The sequence below is a fragment of the Acartia tonsa genome, chromosome 10, assembly GCF_053477335.1.
Source record: "Acartia tonsa isolate MP-2025a chromosome 10, ASM5347733v1, whole genome shotgun sequence".
Lineage (NCBI taxonomy): Eukaryota > Metazoa > Arthropoda > Copepoda > Calanoida > Acartiidae > Acartia > Acartia tonsa.
Window position 1 is genome coordinate 18458093 of NC_137269.1, and position 22354 is coordinate 18480446.

Below are 22354 nucleotides of genomic sequence, written 5' to 3' on the forward strand. Positions count from 1 at the left end.
CTATTTATAAATAACTGAACCGCTCATCCGCTTGTCATAGGGGAGTTGGTGGTCGAATCTCGCCTCAACAAAGGGTCATAAATAAAGACGTTAAAAATGGTTTCTTTTTCTTCTATGTCAGTTGCACAACATTGATACTTAGGGTAGGGGAAATGCATTTTCCCAAAAACAGCTATAATGAAATTTTATGTATAGCATCGTATTACTGACAATTTTCCACTGTATTTAGGGCTAACAAAACTGGTTTTAATCTTATATTTCTTATATTGCTATCCGCAAAATGCTGTCTATAATACGATGCGATAAATAACTATTTTCTCTCTAGAAGATACCCTTCCCTTAAACAGATATAAACCTTACTCTTACCCATAAAAGATATCACATGGCATAAAAGGGTTATATAGGCCCAGTGGTTAGCGAGATCTTTTAGTACAAAAACTGACACAGACAACCCTCCTGTTATCTATAATACAAAGTAGAACGATGTCTGTCTGTCTGTTTGTAGCGAAGGATCTCGCTAACCGCTGAACCTATCGGGTTCTCCTTTACAGCGTAGCTTCTCATAGGTCCCGGGAAGGTTTATAACTATTTTTTGGGGGGGTGAGACACCCCCAACCCCCTCAAAAAATGAAAAATACCCCCCCCCCCAAAAAAAAAAAAAAATGAATAAAAAATTTTTCTTTTTCTTTTAAATCTAAAATACGAAAAATTGGTTTGATTAAGCGAAGCCGCTAGTTTATATATAAAATCTTCTAAATTAAGAATTACATATGAAATTTAAATTTCGTTTTTTTTAAATCGGTAGTTATGGGTTAAATATTTTTTTTAACTATTAGTTCCATTTAATTTCCCCATGCCATACTTTTCTAAAACTTAGTATGTAAATAATAGTTATTTCTCGTATCGTATTATAAACGGCTTTCCGCGGATATAGAATGTACACTTAGAAGATTAAAACTAGTTTTAATCTTATGATTGTACATTCCTATATTCGTAGAAAACTGGATATAATACGATGCTAGACATAGTTTTTTCGTATTGATGAGAACCGGTTCCTATCCACCGGATTCGAATGAATACGAGAATAGTTCACTATGTTCCAGCGAGTGACAAAAAATCGTTTTTTACATTTTGGAAAATACACTTTTAAACAATTGTTTAGTAATATACTCAAGTTTTTGGAAATAAAGCCGAAAGAATTAGCTCTTTACTATGAAAAATAAGAATTTTATGTGTAGTTATACTAGAGGTATGGAATTAAGTTCCTTTTCATCATTGTAAACAACTATTTTTAAGGTCAACTAAACTACATTTCAAATCAGTGTGGACCCTTTATTTTTAAAGCTATTTTTAAGTATTATATATTTTTGGAATCAGTATGTAATAATTTATACGTTTAGCCTTTAAAAGAAGTCAAATCTTCATTTTTTGTTGTAATTGTAGATGGTTTTCTTAGCATACCCGATTTCTGTAAAATAGAAAATTTTCTTCTAATGAAAATTTTACGTTTGGTTCCAGATCTCTTAAGGGCAAAAGAGCGCAAGCAAATCCTCTTACATGGTGATATTAGATGTATGTATAATATCAAAGAACTTTACCCTGTGTATGCGAAGCTATGCAAGGTTTGTTTTTTTAAGCCCTAAAGGTACTGGGTTTATCAAAAAATAACACTTTTTTAAGATGTAAAAACTGTTTTTAAACTATTTTTGAATGGGGGGTCAAAAATATACTAGGACACCTATAGAATCAGACTGCAGAGCCCAAATTTGAATTAAGTCCCCAATAAACTTTTTTTGGGGGATTTAAAAATTAATTTTTACTGTTGCTCTGGTCATTTTTACCAGATCAAAAGGTCTTTTTTTACTTCGTGTAATATTGTAACTTAGTGAACAATTTTATATAATTCACTTTATACTGATACAATAAAAAAAACATTACTCTGTTCAATGGAAATAATTTTTTTTCTTAAACAATTAATTTCATTAAAAAATCTGACATAATACAATAAAAAACATAATGCTGAATTTAAACCAATTAGAAATTAGAATTTCCGAAAGAGTGTTTTCACAAAGTGACTTATTTCAAACGTAGTTAAATAATTTTATTTAATAAAAATGAAAAGAATGAAAACCCTACTCATAAAAGATACATACTTTTTAAAAATATTTTTAAAAATATGTTTGAATAATCTTATTTTATATCATATTTGTATATGTGACAAAAATAAATTTGTTGTATTGCATAAACATTTGTTGTCATCTTAATTTATTTAACCCTTTACAGTCAATTTTTATGTGTTTTAATGTATAATAGACATGAAACATTTTTATGTTAATTCATTGATATATTGTAAAGAATTAATTTTTAATTAGTATTGATAGATAAAATCAAAAGACCTAACTTTACTGTATACTAGCATACAATATTTACGAAGCAAGACACTCTAAAAGCTGAGTATTTTACCTACAAAGGGAAGAAACATCACGATTCAGTAAAAATTATTTAATCCATAGTAAAAAATAAACTTTAAAATCCTAATAAAATTTGATGTGGGCAATTGTTCTCATTTTTGGCTTTGCAGTATGATTCTACAGATGTCAAAGTATATTTTTAATATACCTTTTAAAAATAGTTTAAAAACAGTTAAAAGTAATATATATTTCTTATTATTTAAAACACATATTTAATTAAACTTAAAGTAAAGAAAAGTTTTCAAATCAAATAAAAGATTATGCATTGATGTCTAAGCTCTTATCAGAACTATCATACCTTTTTATTGGGGGGGGGGGGGTGCTCGATTTATATCAAACTTGGATCCCATTAAAGCTAGAAGTCTAAAAATTTGTATGTGTTTTCCTTGATCAACAAAAAATATTCTGTATATATTTATATTTTATATGTTTAACATTATCTACTCCCTTTACCCTTTTGTTGAGCAACCTTTCACAAAAGGTTCTTTCATGCTTATTAAAAAAGAAGAGTAGAATTTATATTGATTAAGATAGAAACTGTTTCCTTTAAAGTAAAATGAAAATAAAAATTAAAGACTTACATATCTATGATCTAAAGGGATAGGACAGTGGCCGGTAATGTACATCCCCAATGCTAATACACAAAATTGCCCTTTCTATAAATTACAATTGGTTGTTGAATCTAAAGGGATAAGACAATGGACGGTAAATTAATGTACACCCCCAATGCTAATACACAAAATTGCCCCTTCTATAAATTACAATTAGTTGTTGAAATGTTTAGACACTTAATTACTAAACCAACCAATCAAAGTCAATAAAAGTCCCAAAAGTTGTTATGCCTACAAATAAGAAAACACTTTTATAAAAACTTTGTGGATTAGTATAATAAACAGCCCATTATTCCCTTTCTCCCTGCTTAAATATAAATATTAAAATGAGTAAGAAATTGACTCATCTCTGTAAATAATTTTTGTATTAGAAATCTCAAAATATAAATTTTAGCGGCGGCGGTCGGCGGTTAAACGGTGGCAGATTTTCATGGAATTTTAGTCGTGTATTGTTGTTAGAATAGCTTAAGTTTAAAATTTGAAGTCTCTAAGTCAAAAATTAAGGTAAAAGGAGCTAATTAAAGATTTCTGGAGACCTGCAGGATCAGGACCTCCAGGATCATACCTGGAACCGGAAGTTGACTTGATCACCTATATTTCGTATTGGGATGTAGTAATTTAGTAATTTATAGGATATTTTAGTATTTTTGTAAGATGAAATGCTAAGTTTAAGTCATAAAAAAATATTTTTGCCTTTTACCTGTATGATCCTGCCAGGTATCCTGGCATCCTGAAGATATTCAACTTTCAGTTATGTGTCATACCCATTTTAAACAAGTCACTCAGTTATAGCTCTCTATCTTTCACACACAGAAAATGAGATCGAAAATACCAGAAGGGGGAGGGTCGCTCCCCCCCCCCCCCGAGACTGTTAAGGGTTAACAAACATTGTTAATTGGGTTGTACAATATCTTTTCATATGATTCCCGTCAATGTAGTTCAAAAAGAAAGGAAGTTACAGCTTCTGAAATGTGCTTATTAGACTATCTTTACACCCCCCCTTGACGCCCCTTGTGTAAAACCCCAATTATAATTATTTTTCACCATTATTTTAAAAGATATATGTATACTTATTGCTATTTAAATAAAATTTCATCAAAAGAAGTTGTATCAATTTTTTTTTTTATAGCTAGCCGGTCCTTTTAGTAAGTAGTAGATGTAAAATTTTTCATAGAATTCAGATATGCAATCGGTTTTTTTGTAGACCTCTTATTTTTTAAGTAATTTAAGTTTAAAAAAAAAAAAAATGCAACAAAAAAAAGGAAGAAAATGGCCATTATGAACAAAAATAGTAAGATCTTTAATTTGACACCTTACTTTTTCAATTCTGTCAGGTAATTATTGAAAAAATCGATTTTTTTAAACCCACGAGAATAAAAACTTTGAACTCAATTTTATCATTTCACAAGTAAAAAAATATGGGTTCATATATACCTTTAGAATCAGAAAAATATTACGAATCCATTGTAAGCAAAATTGAAAAAAAAAGTTTACAATATAGTATATAAACTACAATAAAAGGAATTATATGAAAATATCATATTATATTGTACAGGCAACGTCTTAACTCTTGAATTTAGTATAAAAATGGGAAGGGGGTATAGAGGGGTGTAATAAGTCGCTAATAAATGATAACAAAATTATCTCTTTCTCTTAGTTATATTTTCAATGTTCACATTCAACAGTAACAATCCAACTCATCAAATACAAAAATCAATAATCCTAAATCACATTTGACAAGTGTGGTTTAAATTTTAGATTGACGTCATAAAATTATATATTTTGTCCAAATTAAAACAATTTTTCTACAATTTCATTGCTTGAATTTATTTAAATTTTACTTTTTTATCAGAAAAGTGTCACAGTCTGCCCCCACAAAGCTTAAAAATTCATCTAATCAGGGAAAACAAAATTTCAATTGGACTGTTTGATAAAAAAAAAATTTATTTTTCTGAACAAAATTGAATATTTGAATATACAAAAAATTGTACTTTTTTATTGTTTTACTTAAAAATAAAGATTTAAAAACATACTGTAGTTTTGCTTATTTTTTCAAAGAAAAAAGAATAAAAAAAAAACGAATTACAGCTTTCATTCAGAACTTAGAATAGTAATAATATTTAGACATATTTGGAAAAATTATAATTACAATATTATTCAGGGATTCAGCTTTTAATTATGAAGATGTTCTTGTTTTTGTAGGCACTCCTGGTGGCATCTGTTGTTATGGTGTTCTATACTTCATCAGCTCCTGATGGTTCCAGTTTGATTGTGCTTATTTCTCTTTATTTCCAGGGATGAATGGATATTTCATGGTGCCTCAGCAGATTAATGGATTTTTCTGCTCCCATTGGTCGAACTCGCACCCGGATCGACGTTGTTGACTCATCATTGGTCAGGTAACATAAGTGATTTCCCTTTAATTTGCATTTAATAATATTTCCAAACGCTATTAAAAAGAATTTTCTAAAGTTCTAAATTGCTATCAAAAGACAAAAAACATTTTTAATTTGCTATTCATAATATTCAAATGATTAAAAGGAAAAAAATTTCTTCTGTAATTTTACTTTTCAACAAAAAATTTTATGTTTACTTTTTACTTTTAATAAAATTTTAACTGAAACTTTCCGAGGAGACTTTAACATAATTTTAAAAATTTCTTTAAATAATAAAATTTTCTATTTTTTAAAAAGGAAATAAAACCACAACTTTTACATTAGAACATTTACAATAAGAGATTAAACATAGAAATCACTTGACTATTCCTTTATCCTGTTTAGTTTGAGTTTCTTGATTTCAGGTTTTTGTTGATACCAGTTTCAACCCAATTTTCTGTAATATATTTAATCATTAGTTTTACCGTTTCCAGTGATCTATATACATCTACTAGAATCTATCATTTTAATCTCTAATTTTTTATTTTTCTTGATAAATTTATTTTAATTATCTTTTAAACTTTCAATAACTTTGTATAGTCTATCATAAATATTCCAAGACAAGTAATATCTTTTTAATAATTTTTATAGATATTTTCTAAAATGAGTTGTAGTAATACCATTTACCTTCAGTTTAACAAACTTATGTCTGTGTTTACCGTGGCACAGGCATTCAAATTCCTACTCAATGAGCCGTTCAGCGCCATTTTGTTTTTATCAGGATCCGTTGACATATCCTTGGACACCCTAAAAGTAACAGAATTTTACTTTAATGAATTTTTTCAACTGTTATTTAATTCTATACATTTTTAAATTAATTATCTTTCTCAAATTTACCTTAGTTTATTATTGGTTTTATTTCTTTTATTTCATAAACATTTTTACCAATAATGCTGTATTGTTTTAAAATTTTCTTTAGGCATTTTCTATCTTAAATTTTATTTATCTTTTAAAATTTTCTTTAACCATTTTATCTTTTTGTTTAAATTATCTTTTTAAATTTTTCTTCAAATATTTCTTTAAATATTATCGTTTTATAAAATTTCATAAGTTGAAACCTTAAATATTTCACAAATTTACCATTTTAAAGTTTCATTAAATTTGAAACCTTAAATATATCTTTAATAGCATATGATAAGTATCTTTTTGAGGTTTAAACCTTAAGATATGGATGATATATGGAGGATTTAAGGTTTAAACCTTAAAATTATCGTAGAAAAAACATTAAACTATGGTATGGCATTAATTATCTGACAATTTATGAGTAAAAGGATTTGACGAGTATTTAATAATCACAGGAAATTTGAGTATTTAATATTATCTTTGAGCATTTAGTTTCCAATATCACTAAAAATGAGAATTTTAAGTATCATAAGCGTAAGAATATATTTGATATAATGTGTGAAATTTATATTTGAAGAAAAATTTTCTTTTAAGGATGGAACCCTGATTACAACTCTGTGCACGCAATTTCTTCGCTACTTGCTTGTCTGTTACTCCATAATAATGGTTTTACTGGTGACTTCATATGAATCCCATACAAAATTACCCCTTTTAAAATGAATTTACCATTTTTACTTTCATTTTAAAAGTATTATTACCCTTTACCTCATAAGGGTAATCTTTTTAGAATTACTTTTAACATATAATTCATAATTCTAAAAAGCTTCGAATTAATGGTTACCGTAAATTAATTAATTCAAAGAATTTTTGCTATGGTTTAATAATGATATTTCTGAACGTTTAACTATACTTTGTTCAATTGAGGGATATCTTTATTATAGTGTTCTAATAGATTTTAATCAATTCTCTATTCACTAGCCCATAGACTTTTATATTTTTTTCTGTAAGAAGCGTGCCACTGACAAAAACCCGTCTGCTCAAGAAGAAATTAGGTAATAATTTTTACCTCATATCTTTATTCCTGTCTCTTTCTCTATCTCTTGCTTGCTCCATTTTCTTCTGAAATTTCACATATATCATTAACTGTATTATAATTTTAATTTATTTCTTATTTTAAATAAATTAAAACCAAGAATTCTTGTTTACTATAACTGAGATCATTAATTATTTTAACTTGAGATTTGTTTCATATAAGAGTATTTCTAACTAACTAATGTCATACCAGCTGCTTTACTTTAGTTTGATAGTTTTTTGTCCAGTTCTAAAAAGATGTTTTATTTAAAAGAACAGTCTTATGTTTGTTTAAAAAGATGTTTTATTTAAAAGAACCGTCTTATGTTTGTTTTTCTAAAGTTTTTTTCCTTGTTTATTATTTCTATTTAAAACAGATTTTTTATATTTCTTTTGTTATTTTTGATTAATAATTTATTTAATAATTTCTCAACAATATTTATTTCAATTTGATATATTAACAGACCGAGTGTCCCTTTTTTAAAGCATAATTTATAAAAGGACAGTCTCTTTTTTCTTTTGACTTTCTAACTTTATTTTTAACTTTATTTCAACAATTTTTTATAACCTAAGTTATCTTTTATCATATTTCATAAACCACATTATCTTTTACAAGTCTTTCATTTTTATAATTTAATAACCCAAGTTATCTTTTATCATATTTCATAAACCACATTATCTTTTATGAAGAATAATTTACAAGTCTTTCATTTTTATATTTTTTATCTTATAAAGTTTTCTTTGTAAGTGTCCCTTTAAAAAGGTAGTTTATAAAAGGACATTCTTTTATTTAATGTTTTCTTAAATAATCATTTTAATATGTCACCCCTGTTACAATGTATAATTCCGGGGGGGGGGGGGGGTGGTGTGGTTTTGTTTATTTGGTGTTTATAACTCTGACACTTTATCTTTTTTCCCTCCATCTTTAATTTTTTCAGTATGTTTCTCATGGATAATTTTTCTCATTTCCACTAACATTTTTCTTCACATAAGTGAATATTTAAAATTTTATTTATCTTAATAAAAATTTTCCAATAAAACACACTATGGTTTTTTTCCTTTTTAACTAATATTTTTTACTCACAGAAGTAAATATCTAAAATTTTATCTTCTCTAATCTTTTTAAAAGTTAATGATTATCTTTCTTTAATTAACAAATGATTGTTGTTGTATACATTTTGAAAATATACATTTACATTTTAATTTAAACTATCATTAGGTTAGATTTTTTAATGATCAGCAATTATTTCATGTCTCCTATTTCAAATCTATAATAAGTTACTTTACACATTTAAAATACAATTTTTGTTTATTTAATCATTTTTATGTTTATGAAAGTTTATTTAATCATTTTATTTTTATATGACCTCAAAACTTTTTAAATTTTTATGAATCATATACCTTTTTGAGTGTTTATTTTATCATTTAATTTTTATATGACCTCAAAACTTTTCAAATTTCTATGAATCATATACATTTTCAAGTGTTTTTATTAAACATTTTATTAACTAGTGTACACTTTTTATTTAATTACCCTTAATTAGTGTGATTAGGTCTATTTTACAGGTGTCCTTTTTTACGGTTTTATGGCTATCATTTTTAAGTATCAACACCTAATTATATAGTATATTCAATTTCCTAATTTTTCTTTTTAAATATACATTGATGTTTCAAAAATATCAATAAATAGTACCATTATTCTTTGTTTATCATAGAAATTATCATTTTGAAGATTTCATTATTTCTTATCATTTTTCCAACCAATGTTAGGCCAGTAAAAATATCAATAAATAGTACCATTATTCTTTGTTTATCAAAGAAATTATCATTTTGAAGATTTCATTATTTCTTATCATTTTTCCAACCAATGTTAGGCCAGTAAAAATATCAATAAATAGTACCATTATTCTTTGTTTATCAAAGAAATTATCATTTTGAAGCTTTCATTATTTTTTATCATTTTTCCAACCAATGTTAGGCCAGTAAAAATATCAATAAATAGTACCATTATTCTTTGTTTATCAAAGAAATTATCATTTTGAAGATTTCATTATTTTTTATCATTTTTCCAACCAATGTTAGGCCAGTAAACACAGACTTTTTAATTTCTCAAAATTATCTTCAATATTATTATGGAAATTTATCTTATTTTACATTTGTAAACAAGAACATGTTTCTTCATTATAGGGTTTTATTATGAACAAAACTAATATATCTATTGATTTGGTTCTTGTTGAGAAGAATGAAATCATGAAGTGTATCAGCACTAAGATTTTTTCCTAATTTAGCTTCTTCTAATCTTAATATTGACAGTAAATCTTCTGGCAAATACTTTCTCATTTGAGAATGTATTTTTCTCTCTTTTTCACTGTCCTTTTTTTATGGTTTGATGACTATCATTTTAAAGCATTAACACGCAATCATAAGTACGTTCAATTTCCTAATTTTCTTTCACAAGTGTTCTTTTTACTGTTTTATTACTATCATTTAGTTTATTACTTTTTAATTACCGTACATTCAATTCTTTACCTTTTAATTTATCATTTTATTTATCATTTTAATTATCATTTTAATTATCATAAAAATTATTTTTTTTAGAAATTTTCATTATTCTTTCCACAATTTGATCTGAGATATTTATTTATTTGGTCTCTATTAAGCAATATAAAATCATGGAGTGTTTCACTATTAAGATTTCTACCTAATTTAGCTTCTTCTATTCTCAAAATGGATAATAGTTGAGTTGGTAGATATTTCATCATTTGTGAATGTATCCTTCTTTCTTTTTCACTAGCAGACATAATATTAGGAGGCAAATTATTTATTTTTCTTCTATACTCATCATAAATATCTTCTATGTTTCTCTTGGATGTTTTAAATGTTTCAAGCATATAATCAATGTTATGATTAGCTATTCTTCCATTGTTAACAATGTCACTGACAATGTTCAAATAATCTTTGCTAGTCAATTTTGCTGGGTTTATATTTTTGCATTCAATTCTATCTTTAGTATCTCTTGGGAGAGAATTGTGGAAGACCGCATTTCAATATTTTTATATTTTTATGACGTATATTTTTAAAACTTTATTCCGAATCAGAATGATAGATATTATCAATTTGACTATTTCCAACTATTATCGTTCCTCCTAAATATCTTCTAAACTCAGGAAACCTGTCTAAAGTTCTGTTTATTCCAAAATGACTAAAGGTAAAGGGACCTGCTATTTCTTGATCTACCTCCTCTCTATCATATAATGAATTATTATTAAGATTCTCAGCTGTATCTCTATCTCCTATAGCTGTATTATCTATTCTTAGTAGATTATATCTATCTTGAATTAATCTTTTAACTGCATGGTATAAAATTTTCAAATTTTCCCCAATTTTAAATGAGAAATTTGCTTCATAAACATAAAAATTATTATTTTGATTTATTGACTGATCAAAAGTTTTCTTTTTTACATCAAATTTAATGATAACTAGTTCAAAAATGTTTATTACCAACCTTAGAACGTAGTGTAGCATAAATTTATCTTTGTTGCCTCTATTTTTTGTAGACAAACTTTATTTGTACTATCTTTTTGTCCTTATCAGACAAAATTATCTTTTTTATACTATTTACAGTAACTAAATTTTATCTTTTTGCCTCTATTTTTAGTAGACAAACTTTATTTGTACTATCTTTTTGTCCTTATCAGACAAAATTATCTTTAAAAAAAAAGGAATTAGATTTTATTCACAAACAATTAAATATCTTTTCACATTTATCTTTATTTGAAATTATAACATAGATTTACTTTAATTAAAAGTTACCATTTATCCGACTAAAAAATTTTGAAAAAAAAAAAAAAAAAAATTTTTCAAGTCCAAAAAAAAATTTTCCTTGATTCTTGACCGATGGGGTTGCCAATCTGTAATAAGTCGCTAATAAATGATAACAAAATTATCTCTTTCTCTTAGTTATATTTTCAATGTTCACATTCAACAGTAACAATCCAACTCATCAAATACAAAAATTAATAATCCTAAATCACATTTGACAAGTGTGGTTTAAATTTTAGATTGACGTCATAAAATTATATATTTTGTCCAAATTAAAACAATTTTTCTACAATTTCATTGCTTGAATTTATTTAAATTTTACTTTTTTATCAGAAAAGTGTCACAGGGGGTAAAGAAGGGGTAAAAAAGGGAAGACGATAGTGTTGCCAGAACAAAAAATACAATTGGCCATTTTTTTATTTTTTTATTTTTTTACTTTTTTTCAATTTTGCTTACAATGGATTCGTAATATTTTTCTGATTCTAAAGGTATATATGAACCTATGTTTTTTATGTCTGTTTGAGAAAATATTTAGGTCTAAAGTTTTTATTAAACCGAGGTTAAAAAAATAGATTTTTTCAATAATTACTCAACAGAATTTTAAAAGTAAGGTGTCAAATTAAAGATCTTACTATTTTTGTTCTTACTGGCCATTTTCTTCTTTTATTTTGTTGCGTTTTAGTACCTTAAAACCGACTTAATTATTTTTTTAAAAAACTTAAATTACTTAAAAAATAAGAGGTCTACAAAAAAAACCGATTGCATATCTGAAGTCTTTGAAATATTTTACATCTACTACTTACTAAAAGAACCGGCTAGCTATAAAAAAAAAGTTGATACACCTTCTTTTCAAATATACACTCTCTATGATTTTTTGTCATTTTTCGGGATTTCTGGAATACAGTGTAGTTATTTCTCACATCGTATTATAAACGGCTTTCCGCGGATATAGAAAGTACAATTATGAGATTAAAACTAGTTTTTTTAGCCCCGTGGTGCCGAAGGCACCGGCTAAAAAAACTGGTTTTAATCTTATGATTGTACATTTCTATATTCGTAGAAAGCGATTTATAATACGATGCTAGACATAGTTTTTTCGTATTGATGAGATCCGTTTCCTGTCCACCGGATTCGAATGAATACGAGAAATAAAATTATGGCTCGTCTATAATGCATTTGTTGATAATTATACATTTGAATTTACAATTTTTTAGTTTGAACTATTCAAAATTCTTGACAAGAAGAAAAATAGAATACTCATGAACATTCTATTTAAGAAAAATATTAGTTTTCTAAATTTGTAGATAATTATTAAGCATAAGGGCTAGTATTTCCTAACTGAATCGTTAGATTAAATTTATTCTCACTTTTAAACCTCATGTGTTGATTTTGTCCTTGTTGGGGAACGGGATAGTTGGTGCGCGTCCTTTTTATGAATAAACCGTAATCTTATTATATAAAGTAGTAGGGTTGTCTGTAGCGAAGGATCTCGCTATCCTCTTAACCTGTATGGTTCTTCTTTACAGTGAAGATTGTTATATGTCTAGGGAAGTTTTAACTATTTTTGTGGAGGCTATCTCAAACCGTTGAAAAATTACCTACCCGCCTCACATATTTTTAGTTTTCAAAAAATAACTTAACTGCCTCCTATCTTGGAAACTATAAGCGATTTGCGGTATGGCTTAGAAACTGATTATTTTCCGCTGGATTTTTACCGGTTCTCAGCCATACCGTTTTGTTCTGTTGATTCATAAATAAAGTTGTAATCAAAATTGAAAATAGAATGACGAACTAACAGACAAATTGAAATATCGGGTAGATGACTTTTAGTCAAGTGAAATGGAATCTTCACCTTTTAGATTTATTTGGCTATTGTACTACTTTTTACTTACAATAGATGAGATTTTTATTGTATACTATTTGTATATAATAATCCATATATTATTACTTGGATGTAGCACCAGATTTTCGAACAAACTGAAAAATTTATTTTCACAGCTGGCTAAATAACGATACCCCCCCTTACCTCCTTTACCCCATAACCCTCCCCCCCCCCACCTAAGGATGAAAGAACTGGCCAATAAGTGAGGTACACATTAGCAAGCTAAATTGAAAATAAATTTTACCAGGTATCAATATATCCATGCATATCCTATATTCATTTTTATAATCATATTTTTGTATTTGCTAAAGATAAGAAATTTTAGCATAACAATAAATAACATATTCTATTCATTCACCTAGTATATTTGTATCACAAAATACCCTTTTGAATCGTAAATAACTTTTTTATAGGAACCATAATGCAAAGATTAAAATCGATAGGACAATTAATTACTCATTGTTATCTACAGAGGGTGTAATTTTGTGTATCCTCATTATCGGTCATTGTCTTATCCCTATAGATTTTTAGCTGTACTCCAAGTATGGTATTCTACAGTATGACCCACAAAAATAGTAAACTGTTAAGGGTTTACAGCCCTTATTTATTAATGTTCCATTAAAAGTAGCATATGTCGTCCTTGATCTCTACTTAAAATATTTTGTCGTCTTCAGTGCAAAACTAGTTTTGGGATGGGTAATACTTTTGATTTGGTTAGTACCAATCTAATATTGTAAGCATTGCATATCCCAGCTGCCATCAAAAGATTTATTATCCCAAAGTAATATTGACCTATTCCTTTATCCCTAAGGTATAATAATCTATTCCTTTAAATTTTTCATTTTAATATCTGCCATTTTGCTATCTAACTGAACAACTCTAATAAAAGAAAAGCTTAGCTTTAAAAATATCACCAAACTTCTCATTCTCCAACGTTTACAATGAACTTAATTCTGCTTCGATGATTATATTATTATATATGTACTAGTAACTAAACATAAGATTTAGTTTCTAGGCTAAAATGTGCACACTTTTTGACTTAGTAAGATAATTGCGTCTGCTGTAAACTGGTTATTTTTATCATTTTTGTTCATTTTAAAGTTATGTTATTTTTCTTGACTTTTAAATAACAAAAAAAAACATTTTCATATGTTTAAATGCTATGCTATATAAGTGAAATAATATTGTGATTTTCCTCAAAATTAAAAATTTATTATCTTAAGTTATTGTACATGTGATAAGAATTATTAGTATTCATACAATTAAGTGTAAAAAAAATAGTAACTAAATAATATTAGTTTTTTTTATGATTTGGGTGTGCCATGAAAATTACACTTCACTTTTGTAATGAAACAATTTTTTTTAAACTTTGTCAAGTAATACTTCAAAGCCTATTATTATATGTAATATTGTTTGAATAGTGATAAGAAAAGTTTGTGCAATTTTATTTTATTTTAAAGTTTAGTATGCTCTTTATGTGAATAAGCATTGGAGCAGTCTCAATATGTCATACGTTTTAATTGCAGTCGTTGTCATTATGGTCTTTGGCTACAAGATTCTACAGGCTTTTAAAGTTAGTAATTTAAATATTTAATTTCATAGATTATATAAATTCAGGGATAAGTGACCAGGATTCTGGCAACATTTATGAGTAAAATATTTCTTACAATCCACTTCCTTCATACGAACTTCAGTTTCACAAAATCAGTTGAACCACGAGTTTACGCCACCTAATTGCCAGTTTTTCTGCAATTTTTTTTTGAATTAAATTGCTGAATATAATATTATTTTATACCTTTGAGGGGAGTGTGTAAGTGTGTGTTGTCTATTGTTCAAACTTAAAAATAGACCACAAATAACCCCCCATCCCTCCCTCACTGGCCCTGTATTGATTATTTTTGTAAAGAGCACTTAACCTGCAATGCTTCCATGCACTGCATTTAACCTAAATGTGTTTTAATTGAAATATAAATAAATTGAGATATGGCCTATTTAGGGGTGCCAAAATAAATTGTAGACATTTGTTTGTTAAGAAAACTTTCAATGCATGGTATTTCTACAATTTAAATCTTCCCTCAATAATTTATTATTTCATTTGTGCATAATACAAACATAGTATTAATGGTACGGGTGAGGCTGCTGTTCATGGCACTCTAACTACAGATCCAACAACCTAAGATAATTAAGGGGAGCCAATTCTCTCCTTTTATGTTAAAGCACCCAGGATATGACGTTAAGTAAAATCAATCAGACAACCAACTATTTGATTGCACGACCTTTGTCGAAGAGTCCTTTGTATGGTAATGAGTTGCGCCTGTTTAGGGCCAAGGCAATCCCCCTACTATAACTAAGCATAAGTGTTATATCGAGATTAAAACCTATCACCTCCCTGCTACGTGTTGAGCCACGATCGTGGGTAAAGTATTGATGGCAATTTTGCAGCTCTCTATAAATGTTATTTTTTGATGTTTAGAGTATACCCCGTGCTAGACCAAAAGGCCTGGATGATCCCTCACTTGGAGTTCACAAGGTATCTGATTGTATGTAACACATTTAACCTTATAATATATTTATTTTAACACAACAAAGCCTATTTCATATACAGCATGACCCTCGAAAAAGTATTTTTAAGCATCTGCAGCCCATATTTCTCAATGAATTATCAAAAAATGTATATGTCCTTGTTCTCTGTAGATTTCCACATAAGTAGATATAAAAATATTTTTTTTTACATCAATTAACAGCTGAGATTTTTAGAGCCAAAGTTTTGAAAAAGTGGCTGAGGAAAAAGTAACTTTTCAAGAAAAATGTTTTTTAAAAGTGAAATGACGTGTTTTCCTCATAATTTCAATACTTTTTATAAAATTTATATAAAGATGTTTCCAAGAAATTTATTTCATGCTGAAAGCACTTTTTTCACTTGCTCTAAAAGGCATTTTTAGATTAGTGTAAATTGCAAAAACACCCTTACAGAAAGAAATCCTATAAAAAATAGTAGCAAATTGAAAGTTTACATAAACAGAAATCAAACACTTTTTATTTTATCAAAATAAGTTAAAAACCAAAAAGTTACAGCTACAAACTTTTATTAAACAGTTAGGGAGTTGAATCCATTTTTATAGAAGCAGAAATATAATCTATGATTATGGTTTGGACCCTCTAAAACTGTAATCTACCCTTCCACTTTCCCCTCTCTTGGTGAAGATATCTTCAACGCCGATACGATTTTTGAAATATAAGATTCCACTTTTGTCTCTCTTGTTAAAGATATCTTCACCAAGAGAGGCAAAAGTGGAATCTTAAATTTCAAAAATCGTATTGGCGTTGAAGATATCTTCACCAAGAGAGGGGAAAGTGGAATCTTATATTTCAAAAATCGTATCGGCGTTGAAGATATCTTCACCAAGAGAAGGGAAAGTAGAATCTTATATTTCAAAAATCGTATCGGCGTTGAAGATATCTTCACCAAGAGAGGGGAAAGGAGAAAGGTAGATTACAGTTTTAGAGGGTCCAAACCATAATCATAGATTATATTTCTGCTTCTATAAAAATGGATTCAACTCCCTAACTGTTAAACATTTAACAATTTAAATGATTTTTATGTGTCTTAGATTAATTTGATGAGTGGGCGTGAATTTATTGGTAAAGGTTGCGCTAATCCTTCTGGTAATGAGCATAAATTGGGGAGGGGTTTATTTAAGGTCATATTAATTAGTGGGAGATATTATAAGATTTGAGGGAAAATGGTTATAAGAAAAATGTATTCAGTAAAATTTGAAAAGTAGTTTTTTTTTATGTAAAAGTAACGTTTTTTAATGCAATAAAAAATGTATCAATTGTAAACTTGCTCTTCTTTCTTATTTGTTTTTTAACTGGTTGATAAAAAGTAATATACTAATAAAAAACTAAGAAATATTTAGTAATATCCAGTTTCTCAAGCACTTTTTCCAAACTTTGTTGGCTTTAAAAATCCCGGCTGTTAATTGATGTAAAAAAAATATTTTGATATCCTTTGATGTAGAAAATTATAGAGAACAAGTACATATGAATCTTTTAATATTTTATTGAGAAATAAAGGCTGCAGATGCTTAAAAATACTTTTTCGAGGGTCATGCTGTATATAGCTCTTCCTTACTCTTTTTTATCCCTAAATCTTTAATTTTTTTTATTTTTTTTTTGCTACCAATTACTAGATTCTTTTACAAAAATAAAAAAGATGATCTAAAATGGCTTTTTGTTTGATCTTTGCAAATTATGTACGGTATTACATTTGATATCCCAAAGTCATGGGAACTAAATATTTTTCAGTCTTAGTTAAATGGAACATCGATATTTCATAGTCTATTTGTTTTCCTTCTTTTTAATGTTCTTATTGCTGAGTAATCTAGAAATTAACATTACAATTAATTAATATTTACAAGTAAATATTATTATGTCTATGTCTTTTTTTAGTTTTTCAAATCTGGAGGTGTAAAGATTCACTATGTTGAATCTGGAGACCCAAGCAAGCCTCTGATCATGTTTGTGCATGGATTTCCTGACTTTTGGTACACCTGGAAACATCAGATCAAGTTCTTCAATAAGGTAAACTAGAAGCTACGCCCATAGCTTATAGTAGCTAGAACAAAAAACTTAAAACCATCCCAAGCCCAATATATCTGAAGAAAAAATAGCCTAAAACCATCACAAAACCAATGAGAAGCTTAGCTGAAACGCAATCGGTTCAGTAGTTATTGAGATCTTAGACTTCAGACAAAAATATCTTACTACTTTTTATAATAGGATAGTAAATAGTAAACAAGGATGCCCACATCCATATGAAGCGAAGCTCAAATATTATGGATAGACATGCAGAAAAAATGAACTATAGTGCATTGACATTAAAATAAGCATTAAACTTGATAAAATAAATCACGAAACCTTTAAAAAATGTATAGTGGTCTTTTGAAGCATAACAGACAGACCGACAAAGAAAGTGACCGTTTTCGCGCACTAAGAAGAGCTGTCTATAATAGACGTCAGGAAATACCCTATACCCCATCTCTTTTCTAGGGGGTTTCTTTCCCTTTTCCCTCTCTCTTTCCCTCTACTATGACGTCAATAGAATGGGTAGGCCAAAAGCTGTGACATCTATCCCCATTTTCCTAGGGCACTAAACACAGCTACACACTAAGAGGCATTTTTAGGGATATTAACCTCAATTAGTAAGGAAAACGTGAAAATCTAAGTACACTATGGTCTTTTTCTTGAGATATATAGACTGACAAACATCATTATACTTTGTATTAAAAATAACCCAGTATACATTGAGTGAAAATTCTATAATTGTTGAAAAATTTCATAGTTAGATCGATAATTCAATGAAAGATATTTGTTTGTGATTCCAGCTATTTTGATATTGTAGAACTATCATGTTGTGGCCCTTGACATGCGAGGATATTCTGAGTCAGACAAACCAGCCGGAGTCTCCAACTATTTTATTGGCAACATGGTTGAGGATTTGAAAAATCTTGCTGACCATGTCAATAAACCAAAGTAAGAATTGAAATTAGTAGGACAATTCTATCCAGTGTTTTCAGTATAAAGGGTAGAAAGGTGTTATCCCAAATTTATTTTTTATTATAACATATTTATTTGAGAGTAGTAATTTTATTTAAATCATAGCTGTTAGAGGGTGGTATATGATAGCTCCCCCCATAAATAGCTTAAAACCTCTCCTGGATCTATACTTATCTTGCCTGAAAACTGTGGAACATTCGCTACGGCCGTTTAAGACATTTTAGTAGACACAAATCGTACTACAGTATTTAAAGTATTAGCATCCAAATATTTTTAAACATTAGCTTTCTATCTTTCTATTACTATATATGAAGTTATTCACTGATCTACAACTTCTATCTATCTATCTAACTACTATATGAATGTATATTTCTAGTTTCCATCTTGTTGGTCATGACTGGGGAGGAGCAGTGTCCTGGTACTTTGCTGGCACATATCCTGGCATGGTAAAGGTAAATAAATTCGCGGATTTTTTGCCCTTCAAATTAACATTGTTCTATACATTTTAGAAGTTTTTTTAATTCTCTACATTGAATTTTATATGTAAGATGAAAAATAACATTTACAATTATTTTCATAATCTACTTTAATTATTTATTTTTAAAATTCCAGTTTTCTCAATATAAAAATGGTTTTAGAGCTACATTGCCTGTAATATGCCTCACGTGACCTCACTTAGAGATCAACAAAACGGATCTTGGGAGCAAAGATTAAAATCCTGGTACATTTTATTTTTCCAGGTAGAATTTTACTTTTATTTAATTATCAGAGCTACTCTGCCTGTAACATTCCACATCCTATTTCTCTGAGAGTTCAACAACAATCCTCCTGGGAGCAACGTCTTAAATCCTGGTATATTATGATGTTCCAGGTATGATTCATACATGAATAGCATTTAATTAAATGACAGTGGGAAATTTTCGTAAATTTAACTAGCTAACAGGGAATTCATTTATTGGTCAGTTCGTTCATAAATTATGAGGTGAGATAGCAGGGGGGAATCATTATTTAAGCCTTCTGCGTTCTTCCCTTTATTAGAGAACATGAAAATTTGGTGTAAGATCCAAGAAATAATTTATCCATCTATATATATATTTTTTTTTAATCTTTAGTGATCATTAATTATAAATAAAGGTATATATTTGAAATGCCAATTTATGCTCTTGAAGTAGTCTTTGTGTCAAAGTGTTAAAGTGTCTGTTTGTTTTTCTGTGCTTAAATTGGTCCATCTTATCTGATTTTCATATGTTTTTAAAGAATTTTTGTAAGAGTATTGGTGTATTCTGTATTTAAATAGTTGCCTGTTCTGCCTGAGTATATGATGATGAAGAATGACAGAAATTGTTTCAACAAATTTTTCAAAGATGCCGGTTTGGAGAAAGGTACATTTTTCTTTATTTTAGACTGGAGTTGTTTATTATTGATTGACGGCAATGGATAATAAATCGATGTACATTCCCAACGATTATGAAAAAATTACCCCTTCTGTAGATTAAAATTATTGGTTGAAAAATTTGAACACTACTAGTTTTTGATCCTAATATTAAGATCTTGTGCTTTAATTTAAAATCCCCCCCCTCTCCTTGATTATAAGATGACCCTCGTCATGTCTATGAAAACTCTTTATACTTAACATTTCAATTCACAGAAGAAGGCGGCATAATTCAAAAACAACTTTATTATTCCTTAAATATGTACTTTTACAAATTGTTTTAATGAAATACTTGAAAAATGTAATTGATTTTAGATGAAGAATTGATTAACAGCTACAAATATACTTTTAGTGAATTCACAACTTGGAACAGGTACAATAGATTATGCAATAATTTTAATTTTTTTCAAAATAAAAGCTGCTTAAAAATAATGTTTACTTAAATTTAGAACCATCAACTACTACCGTTCAGCTGTTAGATCTACGCTTTTTAACAAAAAATCAATGGAGCCATATGCCAAAGGACTCAAAAATATTCAGGTAATTTCATTTTGTTTCATTTCAAAACTTTATTTTTCAGTTTAAAGTCATGAAAGTCATGAAGAAAAAAAAATTACAGAGGAAAAATCTTTTACCAGGAAGTTTATTATTGGTTGTTTAACTTAATTCCCCTTTACAAAGATTTCTTTAGAAATAGTACCAAATTGGTCCAGCGGTTAGTGAGATCTTTCATTAAAAATAAACACAAGACAATTTACTTTATTAATTTTAGAACTAGGGGTGAAAAAATTAAAAATTGAAGATAATTAGTAAAGTCATTATAGGTATTACTGGATTTATACACACAGACAACTTACTACTAAATTGAAAAGGATTACATCCCAACCTGTAATTTTAGGTGCCTGTGATGTCTCTGTTTGGAACTGCGGATAAATATTTGTCAGTGGCGGCAGCTAAGGGATCAGCCAAGTAAGATTTTCCAGAGTTGCTAAAAAGACAAACCCCAAACTGTCCCAGTTTTGAGCAAGACGATTCCTGTGACGTCATATAAAAAGGGAAGGGGGGAAGAAAATCTCTTTCCTTTTCTACCCTTCCCTTTTTCTTTCCCGAAACGTATATGACGTAACTGGAATCGTCTTGCACAAAACTGGGACAGTTTGGGGTTTGTCAGTTTTCTTAATTGTTGCAATTTTGCTTCTGTATTGGACTAATCTAGGATATTTTGTTAATCTCATCAGATTCTTTGTCTGGCTATTAAAACTTATTACAATTAAGAACAAGGATGACAACAAGTATAGAAGCAGATAAAATTATGGAATGTATAAATTACAAAGTGCATTATAGAATAGATGTTCAGATGTCATAACAAAGAAAAGAAAATAAGAGAATATGCAAAAACTTAAATAAAATTGGGAAACCTTTAAAAGATAAGGTTCATGTCTTTTGAAGCATGACCATCAGACAGACGGACAAAACAATATAGACTAGATGCGCATGTGTCATAGGAATCGATCTTCACTGAAAAATTTAGCTTTATATCTCTAATAGCAGGCGAGAAAATCATAATTCCCCCATAGCATTATAGACGGACTGACGGACAGAATTTTCAAGAGGCCTCGCTACTTAAAAATAAACTTATTTGGTAATATTTTTAGATATTGCACCAATCACAAGTTAGAACTAGTTCCTGATGTTTCTCATTGGATACAGCATCAGGCCCCTGAGGTGGTCTGTGACAAAATACAAGAATTTATCAACCAACATGAATAAACTTTTGTACATCATTTGCATTTTTGTCTTACTTCTTAATATTACAATTACAATAATTAAAATTTGAAATAAATATTTTTTGTAAATCTTTATTATATAGATATTTTTTCGAAAGCGTGCATTTCTTATGTTTTTTATTAAATAAACTTAATTCTTTTTTTAATCATATTTATTTATTTATGAATTTTAAGTTAAATGCATGAAATAAATTATTCTTTATTACAATGACAGATCTGAAGAAGCGACATTCAAATTTCAAAATTATTCTCAACAAGCAAACATTATGTAATAAATCACAAGGATCGAAAGGGATAAGAAAATGGTCAATGTATATTGATATAGATTCCTAATGATAATGCACAAAATTACCCCTTCTATAGATTAGAATTAGCTGTTGAAACGTTTGAACTTAATGAACCAACCAATCACAATTTATTAAAGTCCCCAAAAGAGTTAAG

General features: G+C 28.2%; 1 protein-coding gene and 1 long non-coding RNA gene across 3 annotated transcripts; one reads left to right on the forward strand and one right to left on the reverse strand.

The window, feature by feature from the left end:
- Positions 1 to 5791: 5791 nt before the first annotated feature.
- LOC145330564 (uncharacterized) lies at positions 5792 to 8083 on the reverse strand. Its single transcript, XR_013883461.1, has 3 exons — positions 7427 to 8083; positions 6145 to 6264; positions 5792 to 5914 (listed from the first exon to the last, which is right to left on the reverse strand). It is a non-coding gene; the product is annotated as an uncharacterized LOC145330564 (long non-coding RNA).
- A 6116-nt stretch (positions 8084 to 14199) lies between these two features.
- LOC145329584 (AB hydrolase superfamily protein YfhM-like) lies at positions 14200 to 22054 on the forward strand. 2 transcript variants are annotated; one of them, XM_080173864.1, is made up of 11 exons: positions 14200 to 14708; positions 15609 to 15665; positions 17588 to 17719; positions 18540 to 18670; positions 19071 to 19146; positions 19333 to 19434; positions 19992 to 20076; positions 20442 to 20499; positions 20576 to 20666; positions 21025 to 21095; positions 21782 to 22054. In XM_080173864.1, the coding sequence occupies exons 1-11, from the start codon at positions 14640 to 14642 to the stop codon at positions 21894 to 21896; spliced, it is 987 nt and encodes a 328-aa protein (XP_080029990.1). In that variant the 5' UTR covers positions 14200 to 14639; the 3' UTR covers positions 21897 to 22054. The 2 variants fall into 2 exon arrangements, with proteins under 2 accessions (XP_080029990.1, XP_080029989.1); XM_080173863.1 differs by lacking the exon at positions 19333 to 19434 and adding an exon at positions 19464 to 19565.
- The last annotated feature ends 300 nt before the right edge of the window (positions 22055 to 22354 follow it).